Source organism: Grampus griseus, assembly GCF_964374135.1.
Source record: "Grampus griseus genome assembly, chromosome: 2".
NCBI classification, from domain to species: Eukaryota; Metazoa; Chordata; class Mammalia; order Artiodactyla; family Delphinidae; genus Grampus; species Grampus griseus.
The window spans coordinates 112,178,406-112,198,498 of record NC_139018.1 but is presented as its reverse complement, the minus strand read 5'-3'; the positions used below and the strand labels follow the sequence as shown (position 1 = coordinate 112,198,498).

Sequence of the window (20,093 nt, the reverse complement as noted above, 5' to 3'; positions counted from 1 at the left end):
AGCCCTGGCTCGCTGCAACTAGAGAAAGCCCATGTGCAGCAACGAAGACCCAACACAGCCAAAAATAAATAAATAAAATAAATTAATAAAAAATTAAAAAAAAATAAAGATGAGGAAACCAAGGCTCGGAGAGCTTCTGTTCATTGCCTAGGGTCACACAGCCAGTGAGAAGTGGGACTGGGATTTGAACTCTCCCCCTTCTTGCCTTTCCTCCTACACCCTCTTCCTTTGTGTTCTCCATCTAATTCCCATCTATCCTTTAAGACCTTCATTCATACATTTTCCTTCACTACTACTACTATGTTAATTGATGATAATATATAATACTGCATTTACTGGACTCTCACCACCAGCTAGCACTTTACACATTGTCTCATATAATCCTCCCCACAGCCTGACAAAAGGAGGTGTTATTACCAGGCCATTTTACAGATGAGGGAAATCAAGACACAGAGGTGGAAGATAACTCATCCAATGTCTTGCAGTGAGTAAATATTACAGATTTGCCTCCAGAGCCCGCTCTCCTGGTCACTCTACTGAACCCCAGGCTGCTTCCCCTGCCCAGCCCTCTGCGATTGCTCCTGGGCCCCCAGTCAGCACTGGCCACTGGTGCATCTCCTATGTTCATCACGGCCTCTGTGTTCATGCCGTCTCTTAATTAGTCTGCAAGTGCCATTAAAGGAGCATCTGGGGGCAGGGGGGCTTCCCTGGTGGCGCAGTGGTTAAGAATCCGCCTGCCAATGCAGGGGACACGGGTTCGAACCCTGGTCCAGGAAGATCCCACGTGCTGCAGAGCAACTAAGCCCGTGCGCCACAACTACTGAGCCTGCACTCTAGAGCCTGCTAGCTACAACTGCCAAGCCCGCGTGCCACAACTACTGAAGCCCGTGAGCCTAGAGCCCATGCTCTGCAACAAGAGAAGCCACTGCAAAGAGAAGCCCGCGTACTGCAATGAAGAGTAGCCCCCGCTCACCACAGCTAGAGAAAGCCCACGCGCAGCAAGGAAGACCCAATGCAGCCAAAAATAAATAAATAAAATAAACTTATTAAAAAAAAAAAAAAAGGAGCACCTGGGACTCTACTCTTGTGTGTCCCACTGTGACCAGGATGGCGCTCTGACCCGCAGAGCTCAGGACACAATTGATTCCCTGATGCTACCAACAGGCAGAGAGGGGTTGGAGTCGGGCCCTTACCCTGGAGAAGATGGGAAGGGAGTCCCAGGTGTAGGGATAAGCGAAGGCCAGGACACGAAGCATCTTACAGAGCCTGGGCTTCTGGACCTCAAGAAACCTAAATCAGGGAAGGAAAGGGGGGAGAAATGAGAATGAAAAAAGAGTTTCAGTAAATAACACACACATGCACATTAAGAATAACCAAGGGCGAGTAACCCACGAAGGACAAGCATTTTTGCACAAGCTCCTCCTATGGCCAGCAGCTTCTCCCCCAGCGCTCTCCACTTCTCCCACCCTGATGGGAACGGCTCAGTCTCAGATGTGGAAAGAGCTCAGGGTGGGCGGGGAGGGGGCAACCGTCTCCCAGCATCCTGAGAGGCTCCTGGGGCGAGCACCTCTGCGAAGGTTGAGATGCTTAATTAGTCAGAGGCACCAGCTGATTACCCTGCAGAAGCCCTGGGTACAATTAGGTGTTTAAGTACTTAAGAGATTTCTGGAATATTTAATACCACACACAGAGATACTGGGCTGGGGAAACTGAATAAGCATGGTCCTTCCTTCTCTCTTTCATCATCACCCCCACCTGCCTCCGGTTCCAAGACAGATGAAGCCAGCATTAAAATGAGTGGTGCTGACTGTGGCAAAGATAGGCAGCTCCTCCTGGATGGAACACGATGGGGCCTCAGCTGGCTTGGGCCCAGCCTGAGGAGGGGGCAGCAGCTGAGGGTGTGCGGAGCCGGGCAGCACAGATGGCAGGCTGGATACTGGAAGGGGAGGGGTAAAGAGAGGCTCCACATGAAACCACAGCCCTGAACTGGGGCTCGGGCGAGGGAGAGCTCACATGCCCAGGCTGGGCCGGGAGGCAGGGCTGGTACCCACTTTAGCAGCACAGTGTATTGTGGGGGATGGATCCTCCCTTGGTGCCCACAGGGCTGCGAGGCCAGAGGACCCCCAAGGGTGGTGTGCAGAGCCTGGGCGCCGAGGCTCGTGGGGTAGCTGTTCTAGTGCAGCCCGTAAGATGAGGGAGGCGCTGGGGCCATCTCAGCCCCCCGTCGACAGTTCTGTCCCTCATCGCACTCTCCAGCGGGGATGGAGTCTATGTCCCACCACTGCTCTTCACCTCTGCTCCCCAGATACCCCGTCCCAGCCCACTGGCCTGCCCCTTCTCCACCAAACATAGACTGCTGCCCCTGCAGCCCAGGCCCATCTCCCCCTCCAGGTTATTCACGTCCCCTACGAGCCAGTGCAGTCACCTGACTACAAGCCCCACTGTGCCCACATCCTTTGGTGTGGAAAATGGCAGAGACACCCACATCTGCCTCCTGAGTGGTCGGGGAACTCTCCTCGAGGGCAGAGCTGGGTCTGCTCAGCTCTCCATCCCCAGTGTCCAGCTCAGAATCGTGTCTGAGGACATGACATCGCCAGGCTGCTGTGTGCCTTCCAGCTCTCAGGGCAGCCCAGCCTGGGGATCCCTGTTCTGGGTAAGAGGTGGCCACCGTGGACCCCGAGAAGCCCCATAACCTCCAGAGATCAGCTCCAACTTTGCTCCAGCCCATGGGCATGTCCCTCCTTCTTTCCTGACCCTGTGGACACTGGGCAGAGATGGAAGAGAAGTTCAAGAAGGAGGAGAAGAAATAAGGGACCTCAATTCATCGTCCCCCAGAACAGAACCCCAGCCTTGGAAGGAACCACAAACCCCAGGATTGGTGAGGTTGCACAGGGTCACAATCTGGCAGACACCCTGAGTCTGATCCTGTCCCCGCCCTTTGTGACCATATCATCCAGCAGGTGATGTAACCCTTGTGTGCCCCAAAATCCTCATGTGTAACATAGGGACAACAACAGAATCCCTGCAAGGGATTGTTGCAAGGGTTTGATAAAATGATGCTCGCAAGGAGCTTACAGCTGTGCACAGCACAGAGTGACACTCACGAAATGGCAGCTTTTAAAAAGAACGTGTGTTGTAGGAGCCATCCTGTCCCCATCCTGTAGCTACGTCGTACCAGAAAATAGGAACAGGAGGGACCAGATGAGTTCTGCGTGATTTGCCTAAAATCACAGGAGCTAATAAGAGGCAAAGCTAGGATTTACAGCCAGGGCCATCTGGCTGGCTTCCCACCCTCTCCCCTCATGCAGGGAGAGCAGGCATCTGACCACTACCCAGCCTCTGTCCTTACCTTGCAGACACCCCTCTGCCCCAGGAGGCAATCGGAACACACTCCCGCTGCCCCAGGAACCAGGGCCCATCTCGATGGCCTTCTCAGTCCACGCTGGCAGACCCTGTCCAACCACGGCAAGCCCACTCCCTCCCTCCCCATGCACTGCCACCGCCTATCACCTCTGGGTGCAAAGAGACTCGCTATTAAAGCATGCTCTTTCTGCGGCCACTTACACAGGAAGAAGGCTGGCTCTGGCTGACGAGGGCCATCCCCCAAACCATGGATTTCCTGCAACTTGAGACATTTCGCCCGGCCTGATAAAGTACTTTCCCAAGGGCAAACGAACCAGCCTCTCCAGCTGCAAAGCCGAGTCTACAGAGGGAAAAAGGAGAAAAAGCAGAACAGACGAGAGACAGCAACAAAGAATAAGAGGCAGAAGGGCCAGCAGCCACAGAGGCGGAGTGGGGGGGGGGGGGGGGGCGGGGGGCGGTTCCCACTACCAAGATGCAATTCCAAATCAGGCCACAGGGTGTCGCCACAGCATACTCCAAAGCACCCCACACCACAAAGTCTCCAAAGCCTCGCCTGGTAAGGCAATCCCTGCACCCCAGAGCTGGGAGTCAGGGAGCCAGCTTTCCTCTGCCTAGAACCAGGTGGGCAGGAAACACTGGATTTGGGGAGAAGCCTCCAGCAAGAGAGGGTTGATACAATACCAGTCTATTCTGAAACCTGATAAATTCTTGTTGCAACAAAGCTGGAAAGATTTGCAGGTGAATTCTGGAACTCGTGCTTGAAAGAAGTGGGCCTTTGGAAACATCATACTGTTGCGGAGGTGTGTCTGTATGTGTGTTGGGGGCGGGTGTTACGGTAGTTTGGTTGTTGTGTGGGTGACATAGCAGGAATGTGGACATTTCCACGTGCTGGCCCCTGGCCCTAGCAGCACCATGTCATCTGACTGAACCCTCTGACCTCCAGATGTATCTGAGAACCACTGTCTGCTAAGCCTCCTGTCTCCAGCTCTGACCTCCAAACCCCCTTCCAGGCCTGCCCCATGCCTCTCTGAGCTGCCACGACAGCACTGCCACGGCAAGGCTCTCACAGCACAGCTCACTAACCACCAAGGGTGAAAATTCATCTCTCCCTCACAGCACCGACCACAAGGCATTTCACTGAGCAAGTATGTGTCCAACGGTTGGATGCTTTGAATGGATGAACAGAAAAGTGCGTACAGTGACTCGTGGTGAACAGCAAACACTGTGTAACTAACATTCCTGAGAGAGGGGTGGTGCCTTCCTGGGCTTTCGGGCTGTCGGCGGGTATGAGCAGGCAGGGTCTCTGTCACCCTCACCTGGCTCTGAGAGCCACAGAGAGGTCACCCGTTCTGTCATTGCCCCCTTCAAATGCTGCAGAACAAGAAAGCGGTTTTCTGGAACGTGTTCCTTTGAACTGAATTCCATGATAAGGATCGAGAGACCAGTTGGGGGAGTCCACGTCTCCCTGGGTGGACTTTACCTAATGGACATGTATCGTAAGGGAATGAACGCCAGTAGGACCATGCTACTCTGGGAAGCATGTGGATAACTAAAGCATGACTCCTGAGCTCCACGGTCTGCTGCTCGGGGAAGGAGGTGGTTCTCAGCCACTCCCGGCCATACCACGGACGGATAGAGCGGGAGAGGGGAGGCAGACGTGGGCTTGGGGGATAGGGAAGAAGGCAATGAGAGAAAGCTTGGAAAAGGCGCTGAAGCGGGCATCATAGAATGCGCGCACCACAAGGAACCCAGGGGACATCTTCTTAGATGCCCCCTGTTTAAAGGCCGTGATTGGCCAGAGGCAGCACAGCAAGTCTGTGAAATCGGGACCCCAGACGGCCCTCGCCCTCCTCCACCTGCTTCTCTTGAAGTTAATCAGGGCCAGAGCCTCTCCGCACACACGAGTCCCCTTCCTCACTCCTCAGACACTGAAGACAAAGACAGAGAATGAAAACAAAGGGGACGGGCCTTGTAAGAGCAGGGATCCACGGACACACGGAAAGGAGAGCGGACAAGATGCGAAGGAGGCCGGACGGGCCCACGGGGGGACATCCCACTCTATCCTTGACTCTCAGCATGTGGGGTTTGCCCCTCTCTCCCTTTCTGTCCCCCAAGCTCCCACTTAAGCCCCACAGGGCACGGGAGCTGAGCCCACAGAATTGTCTTCCTAGGAAGTTGACTGTCCTTCACGAGGACAGGGCCAGTCCTCTGTAGGACACACGAGGTGCTTCCATTTCCCCCGCCTCTCTCTAGCCCCCCTCTAGCTTCTCTCCCCGCTTCCAGCCCCACAGGCTCTGGCAACTCTGAAGCTCCTTGTTGCCTCCCAATGCCATCCCATCCTCTCCAGGCCCTCGCCCTTGTCCAGGCTGTTGGCTCTGTCCAAAAGGCCCTTCCCTCCTCTCCAGCTAGTGTTTGACCTTCCTCAACACTCATTCCTAAGGCCACTTCACAGAAGCCTGGGAATCCAAGCATTTTGTATTATCATTATTTGCTTACGTTATACCCTGTAATGCTACACACTGAAAGCCTTTTCCTCTGGCCTTTAAAGGAAATGATGACTCCATCTGGACTTTTTGAGGGTCTGCAGTCTGCTTCTCATACTGCATGGGGCACTCTCTGAGGACGAGGACTGAGCCTCACTCATCCCTGTCTTCCCAGGTCTTAACATGACACTTGGAGCATGGCAGGCATTTAAGGAATGTTGAGTGGTTGGTTGGATGCACTGATGGAAGGATGGGTGGTTGGGTGGGTAGATCAATGCATGAATGGGTGGGTGGATAGATGGATGGATGGATGGATGGGTGGGTGGATGGGTGGATAAACTGAATAAGTGGATGGGTGGATGGATAGATGGCTGGGTAGATGGATGGATGGGTGGGTAGCTGGATGGAAGGGTGGATGGACGGATGATGAACGGGTGGATGGATGAATGGGTGGGTGGGTAGATGGATGGATGGATGGGAAGATGGATAGGTAGGTAGATGGATGGATAGATGGATGGATGAAACAGCCACAGATGTGCCCCATAAACAGAAATAATCCATTTCATTGACAAGGGAGAAGCCCCAAATGGACATTCAAGAGATTCCTGGCCAACCTGCCCTGCCAAACAAGTTTGTCTAAAGGTGCCAGGCATGTCACATCCAAAAGACCCATTCAGGGACCTCCCCGGTGGCGCAGTGGTTAAGAATCCGCCTGCCAATGCAGGGGACACGGGTTCGAGCCCTGGCCCGGGAAGATCCCACATGCCGCGGAGCAACTAAGCCCATGCGCCACAACTACTGAGCCTGCGCTCTAGAGCCCGTGAGCCACAACTACTGAGCCTGCACACCACAACTACTGAAGCCCACACTCTCTAGGGCCCGCATGCTGTAGCTACTGAACCCACGAGCCACAACTACTGAAGCCCGCGCGCCTAGAGCCCGAGCTCCGCAACAAGAGAAGCCACCGCAATGAGAAGCCCGCGCACTGCAACAAAGAGTAGCCCCCGCTTGCCACAACTAGAGAAAGCCCGTGCGCAGCAACGAAGATCCAATGCAGCCAAAATTAATAAATTAAAAAGAAACCAAAAAAGACCCATTCATTGTACCCGAACAATCAGGGAGGACTCCTGGCTAGAAGAAAACAATATACCCTCATGGCTTATAGGTGATTCAGGAAGATTAAAAAAAAAAAAAGTTCCAAGAATTGGCATTGGGAGTTCATGGGAAAGCAGTCCTGGATCATGAATGGCGGGACTGTTTCTTCCACCCACGAAGCCCACCTGCCCCACCCGTCCGCAGTGCTCGCCTCCCTCTGATCCTAAGTTCGCAACAGCAGAGCCACACAGCCCCGCAGAAGCTAAACAGGCAGGACAGTGGCTCGTCCAAGGACCTGATCCAGGTGTGTCTTTGGCCCAGGCCTGTCGGTGAGCCCTCACATCCAGACACTGTGCCTCCAGGCCACGCTTCATCTCTCTTGGGCTGTTTTTAGCATCAGTGTTACTTTTCTATGTATGTTACGCCTTGTCTCACCCGAGGCAGGGACCCGATCTCCTCCTCTCCCCCACCCGTGGCAGCCCTCACAGCTCTGGCCTGGCACAGAGGTTGCGCTTCAGAAAGAGCTTTTAATCGCCAGAGCCCTTGAGGAATTGGGGGAGAAGGAAATAATAACCCCATGATGTCTGATTCAGTTTTCTACCCTCTGGGCAGACCCTATCTCCTCACAGCTGGAGGGGCGCTCTGATTTCCAGGAAGAGGGAAGGGGGAGCTTAACCCCCAATCCCACCCCAGGGACGAAGCAACACAAAGCCCAGTCTTGACATTGAGCCTGGAAATGAAACTCACCCCCATGGCAAGCAGCTCTGTGCTTCCCACCACCTGCCTCAGGATACGTAAGTGGAAGGCAAGTTGGGACAAGCATCCCCGATGCTGTTTAAGGCTCTATCCTTTGGTTTTTAAAGAAAACCAACCTGTCAGGTTTGGGGAACTTGCCTACCTCTGGATCCCACAAAACCAAAGTGTCACCCAGAGAAAGCTGGAGCCAAAATCATTGCGGGGAAGTTGCAGAAGCATGCCTCTCCCTCCCTGTTTTCTCCTGGGGAGGGAAGAGGTGGCGGCTGCCAGGAATACGAATTCTATGAGGCCAGCAGCAGTCTATTCGGAAGACTCAGACTGGCTCAGTGGAGTCGCGGGTAGGGGGACCGATGGCCAGGGGTGACCGCCAGCCTTCCTTGGCACTTTTCCTAACCCACCATGAAAGGCCCCCAGCTCCCAGCACCATCTACACAGGGATGTTACCCCAACACCACCATTCCAGAGGTTTCCCAAGTAATTTTGGGTAGTTCAGTTTTATACCAAGAGCTGAATAAACTAGAGTAGTTATCCTAAAAAATGCCTCTTGTACTCGTACTCCAATGAGCTTCCTTGAGTGGAAGGAAAAAAATAGAAGGAATAAGAGCCAGTGAGCTGGGCATGACTCATGGCCACCGGTCTTCCCCGGGGACGTGTTGGACATTTGAATATCATCTATCACCCACCACACAGACAGGCATATCTTGTTTTATTGCACTTTGCTTTATTGCGGTTTTTGCAAATTGAAGGTTTGTAGCAACACTGTGTTGTCAGATGATAGCATTTTTAGCAATAAAGTTTTTTATTTTTTTGTTTTTTTGCGGTACACGGGCCTCTCACTGTTGTGGCCTCTCCCGTTGTGGAGCACGGGCTCCGGACGCGCAGGCTCAGCGGCCATGGCTCACGGGCCCAGCCGCTCCGCGGCATGTGGGATCTTCCCGGACCGGGGCACGAACCCGTGTCCCCTGCATCGGCAGGCGGACTCTCAACCACTGAGCCACCGGGGAAGCCCAATAAGGTGTTTTTTAATAAAGGTGTGCACATTGTTTCTTTAGACATAATGCTATTGCACACGTAATAGGCTGTAGTGTAAATATAACTTTTATATGCACTGGGAAACCAAAAAGTTTGTGTGACTTGCCTTATTGTGATGTTGGCTTTATTGCGGTTGTCTGGAACTGAACCAGTATCTCCGAGGTGTGCCTCTATCAAGAAGCCGGCCCCCTCTGTCCCTATTAGCAGATGGCCCACTTATGGGGCACCTCCTATGGGCCAGGCTTGTGTTAGGTGTTCTGGATACATTACCTATAATCCTTACATCCGTCTCACAAGGTAGCTGTGTTGACCCCACTTTTTTTTTTGGCCACGCCATGCAGCTTGCAGGATCTTAGTTCCCCAACCAGGGATTGACCCTGGGCCACAGCAGTGAAAACACCAAGTCCTAACCACTGGACCGCCAGGGAACTCCCTTGACCCCATTTTATAGATGAGCAAACTGAGGTTCAAGGAGGGTAAGTGACTTGTTCAGCAACAGGACAAGCTACATAACTTGTAGAGCCCAGGGCAGAAGGAAAGTAGGGAGACCCCCTTGTTCAAAACTCATTAAGTGTTTCGAAACAACAACAGCAGGGAATTAAACCAAGTGCGGAGCCTTGTTGATCACAGGGCCCTGAGCGCCTGCACAGGCGTGTGCCTGTGAAGCTCGTCCTGCCCGGCCACTGGAAGTCCATCTGGAACTGAGTCCCAGGTTCCCGAGCATCTTTTCCACTGTCCCCTCCAACAGTCCAGGGAGCTGCGTGCTCTGTGCCGCCCCCAACCCCATCCCACCTGAGACAGAGCAGCCGGGTACCTGGAATAGCAGGAGAGGCCGGTGCTAATGATGGTGTTCAGCACAGCCAGGGCCACGTAGTAGTCGTGGAAGACGGTGTTCACCAGCGCATCCGGGAACACATAGGCAGAGTAGGCAATGGCCGAGCCTGGGAAGAAAAACCAGCCTTGGGCAATAAGCCAGGACTCAGCACTGTCCGGACTCCTTGGGAAGACCAACCCCCCCCCCACATCTGGCTGAACCCCCCATCATCCCCATAGACCATGAGCAGTCCTGCCGCTCCCCCCTTGCTTATGCCATCACGCATCACCCCCCCAGCATGAGAATGTTCTGTGAACCCAGCGCTGCTCCAAGGGCTTGACATGCATTAACTCACATAAACTTTACAACCCCCCTCTGACGTCAATCCTGCACTTATCCTCATTTTACAGATGAGGAAATGGAGGCACAGAGAGGTTTAGTAAGCCTCCCAGGGGCACACAGCTAGAAAGCAGCAAAGCCAAGCTTCAAACGCAGGCAGTTCAGCAACAGTCCCTGCTTTTAACTATGGTCCACGGTGACACCCCAGTGTGGTCAGCTTTGCTCTGAGTGTGCACATCTCACCTGCCTGATGATATGGGTGTCCCCTGTGGAACGATCAAGCCTGCAGGGGAGGGGAGGGTGGGATGAGGGAGGGCCCTTGCCGAGGCGAGGTGTGTCATATCAGCGGGCTGGGGGACTGGCCAGCTGAGAGGCTGGGCGTGAGATGCTAGCCTCAGCATTTTGTTTCGTTTTAGGTTTTGGAGTCTGTGAGAGAAGGGTTACTGAAGGACCTTTTAGAGACCTGTCTGCTGCAGCTTTTGTTTGAAAGAACAGGGGAGATCACTGTCCTTTTCAAAGGGGACGGATTTGTCCAGGAGCCTGGACCAGATGACCTCTCCAGACACCCTCACCTGCTGAGGTCCCTTTTGAGAGAGGCAGCTGCAGGCCTGTCAGCCCAGAGCCTAAGATCAGGCCTAAGGACACCTGTTATCCAAAAACAAAGAACCCTGGAATGCTAGTTCAAGGCTGACCTCAACCTCAGGCCATGCAGGTTCAACCTCTGCCTTTGATCCCATGTGACTGGTGAAATCTAGTGACGCCCAGGGATGTGTCCGGGGTCAGACGGGCAGAAAGGGCCAAGAATCACCACTCCTGGTACAGTGCTCCCCACTCCTGCAGGCTACCTGTGAGATTTCAGCTGGAACTGCCTCCAGGGGGACAGATTCTTGCCTCAGCCTGGTACCATGGGGAAGCTCCCATGGGGACCGGGATGCATCTGCTCTGGGGATATTGGCTGGGGCCAAGCTCCACGGGTGATATAAGAGCGAAGGAGACTCAGTCCCTGCCGAAAAGCGCAGTGGAAAGGGAAACTGGTGAGTGCCTCCAGGCGGGTTCCAGGGTGAGGTGGATGTCCAGGATGGGCACGCATGCAGTCAAGCGGCTGACCTTGGAAGCATCCTTGGAAGATGGGGGGATTCTTACGGGTGACTGAGGGCAGGGACGGCTTTCCAGGGAGCGGGACCAGGAGACACCTTGGGATGCCAGACTGAGGAAAGTGAACGTCCCCTTTCAGGCAATAGGGGGCCCACCGAACGTTTTTGAGCAGGGGATTAAGATGGTCAAAGCCTAGTGCAAGTGTGCGGGAGGTCCAAGAGGGAGGGGAACAGCTGGACATCGGGGAGGAAGCTGAGCAAACGCCACCCTCCAGGGATCGAGGGTTTCCACGGGGTCGGGGAGGAGGAGAGATGGCTGCAGACCAGGGAGTCCCAGGTGGATCCCACAGGCTCTCTCAACTGACCAGACCTTCCTTCCAGGTTTACTGAACACCCCCATGTCAGGCTCTGGGCTACGGACTGGAAAGCCAGATGTGAAAGACGCATGGCTGTCCTCAGGGAGTTGTTCCCAGTGCAGAGCAGAAATGAAGGAATCAGACAGAGCTCCACGGAGGTGGATCCAGGCCCGGGGACTTGGAGGAAGCCACAGGCAGGGGCCCTGAGGCTCCCAGGCCCTGGCTCTGCCGTTTACAAGCTGCGTGACCTGGGTAACTTCCCTTTAGTGTTCTCACCTGTAGCGTGGGTATAATGATGGTCCCCACCTCAGGGACCTGCTGTCAGGGTTAACTAGGTAATCGTGGTAATCGCTACCTTCTGTTGCTTACTAAGTGTCGGGCACTGTCCGACACACTTCACTTACAAAACCCATTTAATCTTTATAACACTCCCACGAGGAACATACTATGCCAACTGTATCTTGCCTAAGAGCATATAAGTATTCGGGGGGGGGGGTGCAGTTAGGCCGCTAAGCCCCGCGTTAGGCCACCCCTTCGTGATGTGGGATGTGGGTCGGGTGCTCGGCACGGAGCCTGCCGTGATGCCTCTGAAACGCTTGCCCTTATCATAACTGAGTCTGGGGCAGGCGATCGAGGGCGATGGAAGCTGCCGGGTTAAGGAGTTTGGACTTCATCCCAGGTAACCGGGAACCTGGAAAAGTTTAAGTGGGAGGAGTGCCATGGTCAGAAGGCCTGGAGGAAAGCCCGCAGGGCAGCTGGGTGAAGCCCAGGGGAGAGGCGTGAGGGACTGAGTCAAGCCGACGGGGGCACGGCCGATTTGAAAAGTATGTAGGAGAAACTCAACTGAGTTTGCCAACCGATTAGACAGGATGGTGAAGCGGGGTGGGTGGCGAGTGAGAGGCAGGGGAAATTGATCATTCACAGATTTCTGACTCGAAGGGGAGTACATGCAAGGGCGGGGGCGGGGAGGATGTAGACAGTCTCTGTTCCAGGACTGGATGCGGTGTGGAGCTTGGGTGAGCAGTTTACTAGAGATGGGGTTTGGGAGTGTCCCCTAGAGGTGTTGGGGGATGGTGTGGGAGCAGAGGAGATCTCCCAGGGAGCCTGACCATGGAAGAGCAGAGGCCCCAGAATGGACTCCCAGCTTGTGCACCCATGGGGGGACGGAGGAAGGGGAACTGGCCAAGCAGGATGAGCGTGTGAATGGGTGGGAGGAAAACTAGGAGGGAGTGATGTAACAGGGGCCAGAGGAAGCGGGGGAGGTTTGAGGAGCACGGGGGTGCCCCTGCATCAAAGGCTGGAGAGAGAGCCCACGGGGCCTGCGTGGATCCTGTGAGGCAGGAGGAGGCTGGGGCCTCGGCAACCAGAGTTTTAGTGAACAGTGGGGACTGGGCAGCAGAGCACTGAGGACCGGTGAGCACATAGAGACTCGTGTGTGTGTGTGTGTGTGTGTGTCTGTGTTTGTCTATGTATGTGTGTTGGCGTGTATGTACACACGTGTGTGTTACTAGTGAAGAGAGAGGGAGAGGGGCGGGAGAACAGGTTGGAGGTAGGTTCCTCACACACCCTCTTGGGCAAAGGGAAGATGGTGACTTTGCTTTTACACCTGGAGCAGGACCAGGTGGGAGGAAGCGGCTAGAGCTGGGATGCCCACAACTGGGGGAGGAGAGGAGACAGGAGGAGAGGGTGTCAACCCACCACCTCCCCTCACTCTATCCCTGCAGCTCTAACCCCTACAAGCTTCCAGACCGATGGGGTCTGTGACCACCCCCTTCTCTGCGGGGCACAACAGAGACCGGCACTGATGAGTGGAGTTGGTTCACCCTGGCCTGTGACAGCAGATTGTTAGTGTCAGAGAACTCGCAAGCCAGTTGTTAAACACAGCCATCATTAAAAATTGAATGACAGGGCTTCCCTGATGGCGCAGCGCTTGAGAACCCGCCTGCCAATGCAGGGGACACGGGTTCGAGCCCTGGTCCGGGAAGATCCCACACGCCGCAGAGCAACTAAGCCCGTGCGCCACAACTACTGAGCCTGCGCTCTAGAGCCCACGGGCCACAACTACTGAGCCCGTGTGCCACAACTACTGAAGCCCGCACGCCTGGAGCGCGTGCTCCGCTACAAGAGAAGCCACTGCAATGAAAAGCCTGTGCACCACAACGAAGAGTAACCCCCGCTCACCGCAAGTAGAGAAAGCCTGCACACAGCAAGGAAGACCTGACGCAGCCAATACATACATACATACATAAAATTTATAAAACAAAAAATTGAATGACATAAACTTACAATGCGATCCATCATATTAACAAGAGTAACAACTGTTCAGTCAATGCACCCGCTGTATCTGTACAGAGGAACTGCTACGTAATGGGGACCTACCATGCATCTCTCCCCAGCCCTGTGCTCAGTGATGTCGGCTTGAAGCCGGCCGTGGCAGGAGTATTTACACCACAGCAAACCTGCCAACACCACGGACTGGGACTTTTGTCCACAGAGAGCCAGTTGTTAAATATTTGCCAGAAGGCCTTTGTACAAGTTTCTTATAAAACACTCATCAGGCACCCGGGCAGGGGCACTGGCATTGCGGTGACTCTTCCGGAAGCCCACCAGAGCCTCACGATGACCCCAGCTCCCAGGGGAAGATGCAGGTGGTTCAGTCCCAGGGAAGAGGAGACAAGGGCAGGGCCTGACGTACCCAGGCTGAAGAGGTTGACGGCGCCGTAGTCCAGGAAGTAGCAGATGTGCCGGGCGTTCCTGGACATGGAGCTGAAGGTGTGTGCACAGCTGGATGCGAGGGGGTACACACAGCTGGCGCCCATGTACACGAGCAGAGGCCAGGAGTAGCTGTCATTCAGGACGTCCGTCACACGCAGGGTGCCCACAAACCTCCACATGAAGAACCTGGAACACAGGGGGACACCCTCAACCTCCGAGACAGGGGCCCTTCTTACAGTCCTCAGCCGACCTAAGCTGCCTTCCATTTCCCTGGGATGACCGGCTCCTACATGGTCTCGCTTTGGTGACATGCCATGAGCAAGGAAGGGTGAGTGGGGTCCTTTTTGGTTGGAAATAGGCAGGATGGGCAATGGTCCAGTCCCCTCCCCCTGCGTGTGGTGACAGATCCCTTTTACAGCATCTTGCCCAGGTGACTCTCCAGCTTCAGCTTGCATGCTTCCAGGGACGGGGAGCTCACCCTCTCTTGAGGCAGCTCTGAGTGTTGCAAAGTGTCACTGAGCCTCCATCTGTCTCCCTGGAATCTCCCTCCATTGGATCAGCCCTAGGTCTCCCCATGAGCGCAACAGAAAACAAACCCATCAGATATCTCAAGGCTGTCTTCATAAGCCCTCACACCTCTCTGAGCTTCACATTAAAAAACCTCGGTTTAGGGCTTCCCTGGTGGCGCAGTGGTTGGGAGTCCGCCTGCCGATGCGGAGGACGCGGGTTCGTGCCCCGGTCCGGGAGGATCCCACATGCCGCGGAACGGCTGGGCCCGTGGGCCATGGCCGCTGAGCCTGCGCGTCCGGAGCCTGTGCTCCGCAGTGGGAGAGGCCACGACAGTGAGAAGCCCGCGTACCGCAAAAAAAAAAAAAAAAAAAAAACCTCGGTTTATTCAACCATTCCTCATGGGATCCAAATTCGACCTTGTCGTCATCCCTGTGGTTGGTCCAAGTTCCCCTTGCAGGAGGGCACCTCAAAGAGAAGCAGTCCCCTCTGTGGGGTCTGGAAAGTCTGGAAGACAACAGGACGATTTTCTCCCCCCTCTTCCATGCTATTCCTCCACTAATCTCACCATCTCTTTTCTGAGGGGCCTGGTCCCACGGCTAAGCCTAGGCCTCCAGACCCTTCTCTACATGGAGACACTGCACAGCTCTGTGTCAGATCTGCCTAACCTACAACCCATGCGTGGGGTTCTTGCTTATAGAGCTGCCCGCTTCCACAAACCTCTACTAGAGAGCCAGGCCCCTTGCCCACAAACTCTCCCAGGGAAGGGACGAAAAGCTTTTCACGCAGGAACCCCAAGAACATCGCTAGCTTCTCTGGCTACATTTGTGATCTCTTCCCTCCTGTCCCAGCAGAAATCAAGCTTAAGCTATCTGCTATTTTTCAAAATGTACCCTTTTATCATCTCGCGATTACGCCCGAGGCCCGCTTCCCTGGGGCATCTTTCTCCGGCTCTCCCAAGCCCTCCTTGCTGCTCTGTGTTGCGCTCTCAGGGCCTGGCAGTACAGAGGCGTCATGCCCAGTGGGGCGGCCCCTGCCAGCACGTCTCAGCTATACAACAGCTACAACGGGATCTGCGCACAGCAACTCAAGCCCCGCAAACAGGGATGGTCAGGCTGGCACAAACTTCAAAATAGCCTAAGTTACCTGTGGTTCATCCAGAAAATGGGACACCGCTCAAAAGCCAGAGAGGCTTCTGTGAAGGTCAGACAAGAGATCTCTGAGGGAAAAGCAAGGGAGGAAAGAACCAGGTGCTGGGTGTACATACATGTCACAGATGCTCGAGTCTCTAGAAAAGCATTCTGGGAGGATGCACGAGCAGCAGGTCACCCCGGCGGCTCCAGAGAGGACACAGAGGGGCCGGGGGAAGACGCCGACTCTACTCCCTTCTGCAATGTTATCATTTATTATCATTTAGACTTTTTACCCTTCTGGGAGGTACCAGAAGGGCAGCAAGTGCGTCCAGTTGACTTAAATTTAAAACAACGAGCAGCCTCTGTGAGCAGATCTTGCTGCCACCCCGACCAGTCTGCAGGCGCTAGGGCTTCTTTACAGGTGGTCCTATCCCACCCCAAGCCTGAGCTCTCCCTCTTCTCCACTGGCGACGTTTCTGGCACCAAGCAGCCTTCCCCTGCATTTTGCCCTGGGTCTGTCTCTAACTGCTGGCCAGGCAGGACCCCGTCCTCGGGCCCCTCTCTCTGCCTGCAGCACGCCCTGGGGTCCTTCCTACTCTCTTCCTACTCTCAATATGATTGGGAGGGGGAGTCCAGAGACTAACCTGTGCCAGAACTTGCCAGGGGATGTAAGCAAGTCACTCCTTTCTCTGGGCCGCATCTGTGTCAGCCAGTGGTGGCCTGAGTCGGCTGGTGGCCCGCATGACTCCCATGGTCCTTCCAGCTCTCGTATACTATGACCCCATCTCCACCCTTCACTCGCTACGCACAGGCACCAGGTATGTGAAGCTGGTCTTCGGTCCCCGCCTTTCTCAGCCAGGTCCCTCCTCACCTTCCTGGCAGCTCCCATTTGTGCGTGTGCACGTGCCGGAGCATTCTCTCGGCTGGCTCCGTTTCAGTGCTGCCTGACCAAATACCTCACAGCTGCTGTGGTCCCAGGCACCCACAGCTCCGTGCCCGATGCCTTTTCCAATGCCTCCTCCCCTAATCCTCAGGGCAACCCCAGGAAAGGCGCAGGCTAACCTGCTCTGCGTGTGGGAAAATGCGAAGCCCAGAGAGGTTAAGTGACTTGCCGAAGCTAGGGAATTTTAGCCAGGGCTTCCAAAAGACCCAGAAAGCCTCCAAGACCGAATAAGACAATCCTCTCAAGTCAGGACCCGAAGCAGGGGAGCAGGGAAAGACCAGGGAACTTCCAGGAGCCCCTCCAATCCTACCACAATCTGGGTCCTAGAGCTCACCCCAGCAGCAGACCGCCACGCCTCCCAGCACCACGGGGGAGTCCCCCAAATCCCATCACGGAATCTCAGCTCTCTCCACCCCAGCTGTGTTTAAAGAAGCCCCAGTCCCCAGGCTCTGAGCGAGCAGCTGGTCAAGGGGGCTGGGAGGTACCAGAAGGGCAGCAAGTGCGTCCAGATGTTGAGGGTCTCATTGGTCATTTGGAAAAGGCTGAGGAGACAGGCCGTGGCGGAACTCTGTGGATGTCGGTAGCCGAAGAGGATGCCCTGCTCGTGGAACACCTGCAGGGGGAAGAGAAAGGGGCGCCGAGATGAGACGAGAGGGTGGCGGGAAGGTCTCAGGAGGAACGTCTTCGGTAGTCTCTAGTTTTCTCCCAGGCTGTGCACTTGTACACTGGAGCCTGGAACACTTGACCCCGGGTCCTTCACCTGCCTCCCTCCCATCGCTTCTAAACTCCCACGTCCTTCCAGAAGCCTGCAGTCAGGGGGAGGAGAGGATTCAAGGCCCTGACTCCCTTTGGGGATCCAGCCTGTCTTTGCATTCCAGATGCACTTACTCCTGTCATGAATATTGCCTAAGAATCTGCTTTCGCACCCTGTGCCGGGGGCCTACAGCCCAGTCTTCGGATGCCTTCGTGGTTGGTTGACATATATGCTGCCTGTTCGAGCCAACAAGCCTTGGATGTCAGGGGCTGGTGGGATGATCTCTGCGGAAGATCCCTCCCCGCCGGGGCCAGGATACATTCACCAAGGTGCTTCATAAAGGCCTGTTGACGATGAAAACTATGATGGCATCAGCCTGCGCTGCAGGTGGAGGAGAAGGCTGGTCACAGCAGGGCCCACGCAAGCTCCCCACCCCACGCAGCCCACCTGGCAAGGCTCTCAGTAACCATCCCGGATGAGAACTTGGACGGGTCAGGTAAAATAGGGGGTGTCAACCTGCTTGGAGGACTGCATCACATCCATTAAAAATGGTAATTATGGAGACGATGAGGCATGAGGGTCAAAAGCTCAGGATGCGATATTAAGTGGAAAAAAGTGGGATGTCAACTGTATTCCTGCCATGATGACAGAACTATAGAAATTTTAAGTACACATAGTGGGGTGGAGACTGGGAGAAACACGGAAAAGGAAACAGTTTTATTTGTTGAACTAGCAGGATTTGCAGGAGATTTTCTCCCCCTTTTCTGTTGATCAGATCAGGGTTTCTCAATCTCGACCCTGTTGACATTTGGGGCCAGACAATTCTTTGTGCTGGGGGTGGAGCTGTCCTCGGCATTGTTTAGCAGTAACGTGACAACCAAAAATGTCTCCCGAAATTGCCAATGTCCCTGGGGGCAAAATCTCCCCTAGTTAAGAACCACTGACTTAGCCGAATGTTGTTATAACTTTGAGAGGTAAGTAAAAATAAGTAGATTAACTGAGGCAAATAATGACAATGACAATATTAGTAATCGTAATGTAAATTGAATCACAATCAATTTTAAAGGTTTCCCTCTGATTTTCTAGGGCTGTGGGAGGAATGGAAGGCTGGGAGAATTCCTACCTAACCACCCATTTCCCATTTGGGTTACCAACTTCTTAATTTAAGAGAGGATCTTGATTCAAAAATACACAATATTTGTAATGACCTATAATGGAAAAGAATCCGAAAAAGAATATATATGATAACTGAATCACTTTGCTGTACACCTGAAACTAACGCAACATTGTAAATTAACTATACTTCAATTTTTAAAAATGGTTTAAAAAATTATAAATAAATAATCAAAAACAAAACAAAAACCACAAGAATAGACAATGTAGGGACTTCCCTGGTGGCACAGTGGTTAAGAATCTGCCTGCCAATGAAGGGGACAGGGGTTCGAGCCCTGGTCTGGGAAGATCCCCCATGCCGCGGGGCAACTAAACCTGTGCGCCACAACTACTGAGCCTGTGCTCTAGAGCCCGTGAGCCACAACTACTGAGCCCGCAAGCCACAACTACTGAAGCCTGTGTGCCTAGAGCCTGTGCTCCACAACAAAGACAAGCCAGCGCAATGAGAAGCCTGTGCACGGCAAGGAAGAGTAGCCCCTGCTCAACACAACTAGAGAAAGCCCGTGCACAGCAACAAAGACCAAACGCAGCCAAAAATTTTTTTAAAAGAATACACAATGTATGGCATAACTTGGACTATATCTTGAGGTTCTGAGTCAACAGGTCTCATGGAATAGTGGAGAAATTAGTAAGGGGATATCAGAGTAAAGAGTCAAATCTGCACCCATTAGGTGCCCTATGACCTTGAGCTGGGCCACAACTCTCAGGGCTCAGTGTCCACACCTATGAAATGGGGGGCCTTTGCTCACCAGATGGTGAGCACATTCCCATCTTGGTTCAATTCTGGGTGAAACTAGTCAACTAGGGACAGGGGGAGAATGAGGTTGGTTCATGGTCCAGTGAAGAAATACTGTTTGAATTAGGTTTGGGTTTTAGCTAATTAAAGCGATTTGTTCCAGTTTTTGATTCACTGTGCATTTCTGCTGACATCCCCGGTTTTCAGTGGACAAGCTTCTCTAATGGGCAGCAGGCATGTCGGCTTGCAGCTGCCCACCCACCAGGGTTGCTGACAAGGCGGCAAACGGGCTCATGGCCTTCAGCCTTTGATTCAAGCGAGGACGATGGCGCGTGCTTGGCAGGCACGCGTAAGGCCCTCCAGCAGAAACTACAGGCCTATCATTCTACCTGTTATGTTTATTGCTTTCTTCCTTAAAAAAAATTTTTTTTAATAAATTTATTTATTTTATTTTTGTCTGTGTTGGGTCTTTGCTGCTGCGCGCGGGCTTTCTCTAGTTTTGGTGAGCGGGGGCTACTCTTCGTTGCAGTGCGCGGGCTTCTCATTGTGGTGGCTTCTCATTGCGGAGCATGGGCTCTAGGCGCACGGACTCAGTAGTTGTGGCAAGTGGGCTTAGCTGCTCCGCAGTATATGGGATCTTCCCGGACCAGGTCTCGAACCTGTGTCCCCTGCATTGGCAGGCAGATTCTCAACCACTGCACCATCAGGGAAGCCCTCTTTTTTTTTTTATTAAAGCACTGGCCTCTTGTTAAAATGCAAGGACTCCAGAAAGGAGCAATTGTTATTAATTATTCACTGCT

General features: G+C 53.8%; 1 protein-coding gene across 2 annotated transcripts in view; it reads right to left on the bottom strand.

Moving 5' to 3' along the window:
• The window catches only part of PAQR5 (progestin and adipoQ receptor family member 5), a gene marked incomplete at its 3' end in the record, with an annotated part of 47,005 nt that overhangs the window by 10,456 nt on the left and 16,456 nt on the right, over positions 1 to 20,093 (bottom strand). For both annotated transcript variants that reach the window (XM_082649167.1, XM_082649166.1), the window contains exons 2-5: positions 17,116 to 17,243; positions 14,028 to 14,233; positions 9,544 to 9,670; positions 1,194 to 1,290 (exon numbers count right to left, since the gene is read on the bottom strand). In XM_082649167.1, the coding sequence (XP_082505293.1) occupies positions 1,194 to 1,290; positions 9,544 to 9,670; positions 14,028 to 14,233; positions 17,116 to 17,243 (558 nt within the window). The remainder of the gene's footprint in view (positions 1 to 1,193; positions 1,291 to 9,543; positions 9,671 to 14,027; positions 14,234 to 17,115; positions 17,244 to 20,093) is intronic.